At 53.7% G+C, this 4,994-nt stretch overlaps 1 protein-coding gene across 1 annotated transcript; it reads right to left on the bottom strand.

The window, feature by feature from the left end:
* Positions 1–1,980: 1,980 nt before the first annotated feature.
* LOC107185121 lies at positions 1,981–4,938 on the bottom strand (the record flags this gene model as incomplete). Its single annotated transcript, XM_015572406.1, is given in 2 exon segments — positions 1,981–2,017; positions 2,019–4,938. Coding segments are annotated over 2 exon segments (2,957 nt in total), but the record flags the coding sequence as incomplete, so codon positions are not given.
* Positions 4,939–4,994: the final 56 nt, after the last annotated feature.

Here is a 4,994-nt window from a genome sequence, read left to right as displayed (position 1 = left end):
CAAGCGTGTCTGCCTGCTCGAGCCCCGAACAAGGGGAGGGTACAAGCTTTTAAGGATAAAAACCACACGCAGGTGGCTGGGGACTTTCCACACTCTAACAGCTTCGTGGTTAGGGTGTTAAGGCCATGGTTAGGGTGTTAAGACATCTGAGTCTGCTTTGGGCCAAGACAGCTGGGGGCGGGGGCGAGGGGTGTTTTGCAGCCTGACATTCCCCCCTTTTTCTATGGGAGAGTTCCAATCCTGGTACTCAAAGGGGGGTCTCGGTCTCTATTGGCTGATACCCTTGCTGGAGGACTAGCATATGGACTGCACTGATGCGGTCCCGTATGAAGGACACTAGGCGGTTGATGATACAAGGACCTATAGTTAGCAGGAGAAGTACAATTAGCAGGGGTCCTAGCAGGGAAGAGAGCAGGGTGGTCAACCAGGGAGAATTATCAAACCATTGCTCGAACCAACTTTTTCTCTGCTCTCGCTCGCGCCTTCGGGCCTCAATTCGTTCTCTAAGCTTAGACATTGAGTCTTTGATTACTCCCGAGTGGTCGGCATAAAAACAACACTGCTCTTTGAGGGCAGCACAGAGTCCTCCTTCCTTTAAGAACAGGAGGTCTAGTCCCCTCCTGTTTTGCAGTACTACCTCAGAGAGAGAAGTCAGGGATTCTTCTAATTTAGTAATGGCCTGTTCTATATTTTTAAGGTCCTGGTCTATGGCCGCTCTTAAGTCTTCGGTATATCTAGAAGCTTGGACTAGGGCCGTGGCCCCCGTTCCTACTCCTGCGGCTACTCCAATTCCTAAGAGGGCGGCTAAAGTCAGAGATACTAACTCCCTCTTCTGCCTGGTACTAGTGCTGGTGTCAAATTCTTCTTCAAAAACCTTAGCTTGGTAGTAATATATTCTGGGTACCAGTTGTACTATAACACAAAACTCCCCACTGTTATTAAAAACCCTCCCATGAATGCAAGGGGATATACCGGTGTTACATGCCCACCATCCCTCAAATGGGGGCTTAAGGTAGTAGTCCCCCTCTGGCAGAGTCTCAATGGTACTATTACAGAGATGCTTCCATGTGCCCTGGACTTTCCCGAAGCAAAGCCCTTTTCCCGAAATCTCTGACAGGGTAAGTTTTCTGTGTTCCCCCCATGGGCAGGACTGAGGCCCCTTTTCAGTTAGGTTGGTGTAGTTGCCTACAAAAGCGATCCCCTCGTAGTATGGTGGGCTCGCAGAAACACAGAGCCAGCAGTCTCTGGTCAGGGAGGGGCTAGTCTGGTTCAGAGTGTTGTAGCTCCCCTGGATGAGAGCTACCTGCCCCCCCGCAGTCTCAGGGTGCAAAGTCCTGGAAAAAGGAGGGGTCCAACTGCTAGTGACAGAGTGGGGCGAGGGGTTGAGGGTGGGAGTGGGAGCCTGCCTCTGGCTTTGCTTGCCCCTTACCTAGGGTCTGAGGGCCGCTCCTATATTGGGGAGCGGGGCTACATAGCCAGGACCGAGGGGTACCGCGGGTCTAGAATTCTCGACATCTAGGTAAATGTTAAAGAAGAACCCATCATCATGCCCTTCCTTGTATAGGCGTAGCCCCCAAGTATACCCTGCCTTCCAGAGTGCTACTGGGAGCTCCTTTCCTGCTTTGGTGAAGGATATGTTTAAGGGGTTCATCCAGCCTGGGTAGTCTGCTATGGATGTTCCTTGGGTTCCCCAGGTTGGGACCGTAAGGCTCTGGTTCCGGCTGACTTTGATGAGCTCCCACCCAGAATTATAGTTTTTTATCCACCACCCGGTCCCCGTGGTCTCGCACCCCCATTGGTCACAGTAGTAGGCCCTTTTGTCTGTGCATTTCCCTTTAGGTGCTCGCCGCCCCCTGATCCTAGGTTCGGGACAGACATAAAAGGGGAGGCGCGAGAGCGAGTATCGGGCCCCCGTATAACTACAGAAAACCCCTCGTTGTAGGCGATGTTGCTCCCCAATGTAAGTCCTGGTCTCCTGACCTTGCCGGGAGCGAAGCTTGAGCGGGTCAACAGTTTTTTTCTGCAATCCAGTCATTCTGCCTATCCTCTGGGGCCTTCTTGACGTGGGAAGCGTGGACCCAGGCAGGAACTCCATCTACTCGTACTGCAGTCGGCGTAGTCAGCAATACGATGTAGGGTCCCTTCCACCGGGGCTCTAGGCTTGCTACACGGTGCCGCCGCACGTAGACGAGGTCCCCGACCTGGAACTGATGTGGAACGCTGAGATCTCCAGGCTTATAGGCTTCAGCTAACGGGGCCCAGACTTCTCTCTGAAGAGTTTCAAGGGCCTTCAGCCTAGCGAGGAGAGATTGGGGAGCAGGTAATTGTGAGGTGTCACTCCAGGGGTCTGCAGCTAAGGGCGGGGGCGCCCCGAAGAGTAACTCAAAAGGGGTCAGTCCCACTGAGTTAGGAGTGTTCCGGGCTCGGAACAGGGCATAGGGGAGGAGGGCTGTCCAGTCTGTGACGCCAGTCTCAATGGATAATTTTGTCATGGTCTCTTTTAGAGTTCTATTCATCCTTTCTACCTGTCCTGAGCTTTGGGGATGATATGCACAATGTAATTTCCAATTAATCCCCAGTACCCTGGCCATCCCCTGGCTTACCTGGGCGACGAAGGCCGGGCCGTTGTCAGACCCTATTACCTTGGGTAGTCCAAATCGGGGGAAGATTTCTTTGAGTATCTTCTTTGCCACCACAGCTGCCGTCTCATGCCGGGTGGGGTAAGCTTCTACCCATCCGGAAAAGGTGTCAACAAAAACTAAAAGATACCTATATCTATATTTAGTTGGTTTGATTTTGGTAAAGTCTACTTCCCAATGGACCCCGGGTCGGTCCCCCCGCTCTCGCCTCCCTTCAGGGATGGCAGAGGTTTTAGCATTTACCAGCTGGCAGGCCCGACACTTCTGAATAATGTTTCCTAGGGCCTTTGTCAGTCCCTGGAAGTGGTATTCTGTGCTACTACAAATTTTTCTGAGATTCTTCTCCCCCAGATGGGTGAGTCGGTGAAGCTGGGTTAAGTACTCAGCCGCTGCCTCCCTCGGGACAATGGGCTTGCCTTCCCCCCGAGTAGTCCAGATACCTTGTTTTATCTTGTAGAGGCCAGGTTGTGCTCTGAACTTCTCTTCTTCCTCTCTGGAATACTGCAGGAAGTTTGGCTGGGGCTCCTTTATAGGCCATGCAGAGAGTGGCAGTATGCAAGGTCCTAAGGCAGCCTCTTTGGCCGCTGAGTCTGCCCTGCGGTTTCCCTCTGCGATCTCCGACCTTCCCCTTTGGTGTCCTGGGCAATATATGATGGCGAGCTGCCTGGGCTCCAGGACAGCTTCTAGTAGTCTTAATATTTCAGCCTTGTTTTTAATTTCTTTTCCGGCAGAGGTCAGCAACCCTCGCTGCCGATAGATGGCACCATGCACATGTGCCGTGGCAAAGGCATATCTGCTGTCTGTGTATATGTTAACTCTTTTCCCTTTGGCCAATTGTAGAGCCTTGGTGAGGGCGATTAACTCGGCCCTCTGTGCCGAAGTCCCCTCAGGAAGGCTACTAGCCCACACCGTGCCCTGCAGATCTACTACTGCCGCCCCTGCCTTTCTTTGTCCGTTTAGCAAGAAGCTGCTCCCATCCGTGTACCAGGTGTGGTCTACCTGGGCCAGCGGGGTGTCCTGTAAGTCTTTCCTGACCCCAGTTTCCTCAGCCAATACCTCGAGGCAAGGGTGGAGCACCTCCTGAGCACCCCCTGTCTCCGGCAGAAGGGTTGCCGGGTTGAGGGCTGTAGGGGTTCCGAAAGTAATCCTCTCCTCGTTTAGAAGGAGGCTCTGGTAGTGGGTGATTCTGGCATTTGACATCCAGCGGTCTGGGGGCTGGCGGATGATGCTCTCTAAGGCATGGGGAGCAATGACGGTCAGTTTCTGCCCCAGAGTCAGTTTATCCGCATCTTTTACTAGCAGGGCTGTGGCGGCGATTGCCCGGAGACACGCTGGCCAACCCCTGGCAACGGAGTCTAACCTTTTGGAGAGGTAGGCAACAGGTCTCTTCCAGGGCCCAAGGGCCTGGGTTAGGACTCCACGCGCTATCCCTTTCCTCTCGTCAATGTAGAGGGTGAAGGGCTTCTCTACATTGGGGAGGGAGAGGGCCGGGGCTGAGAGGAGAGCCCTTTTAATCTCAAGAAAGGCTCTCTGTTGTTCCTCTCCCCAATGGAAAGATTGTCCCTGCTTGGTTAAGGGGTACAGCGGTTCTGCCAGGGTGGCGAACCCCGGGATCCACAGGCGGCAGAACCCGGCTGTTCCCAGAAACTCACGGACCTGCCGGGGTGTTTCGGGGGCAGGGATTTGCATGACGGTGGCCGCTCTCCCCTCTGTTAACCATCGCTGCCCACCCTCCAGAATATATCCTAGGTAGGTGACCCTCTTTTGGCAAATCTGAGCCTTCTTAGCTGACACCCGGTACCCCAATTTAGTCAGTTCAGAAAGGAGGCCCTTGGTACCTACAAGACAGTCTTCTTGGGTGGCTCCGGCCAGGAGGAGGTCATCTACATACTGAAGGAGCGTCACCTGGGGATTTCTGGTCCTGAATCCAGCCAAGTCTTTGTGGAGCGCTTCATCGAAGATGGTGGGGGAGTTTTTAAAACCTTGCGGCAGCCTAGTCCAAGTCAATTGTCCTGAGCTCCCCGTGTCGGGATCTCTCCATTCAAAGGCAAACAGTCTTTGGCTCTCAGGGTGTAACTTGAGACAGAAAAAAGCATCTTTGAGATCAAGCACAGTGTACCAGACGCGGTCAGGTGGGATGGAACTGAGGAGGTTATAAGGGTTTGGGACAGTTGGGTGAATGTCCTGCACACGCTTGTTGACCTCTCTCAGGTCTTGAACCGGCCGGTAATCGTTAGTTCCTGGTGGGGCTGGATTCCCTCTCGAGCCTCCCGGGTCATGGGGTATTGCCGAATCGCCACTGGGGTGGCGGAAGACTTGAGCTCTATGTCTACCGGGGGCTGGTGCTTGGCTCCC

This window comes from Myotis davidii, unplaced genomic scaffold (genome assembly GCF_000327345.1).
Source record: "Myotis davidii unplaced genomic scaffold, ASM32734v1 scaffold3829, whole genome shotgun sequence".
Lineage (NCBI taxonomy): Eukaryota > Metazoa > Chordata > Mammalia > Chiroptera > Vespertilionidae > Myotis > Myotis davidii.
Note: the sequence above shows the minus strand (reverse complement) of the source record. Positions and strands in the feature narration are given on the sequence as shown.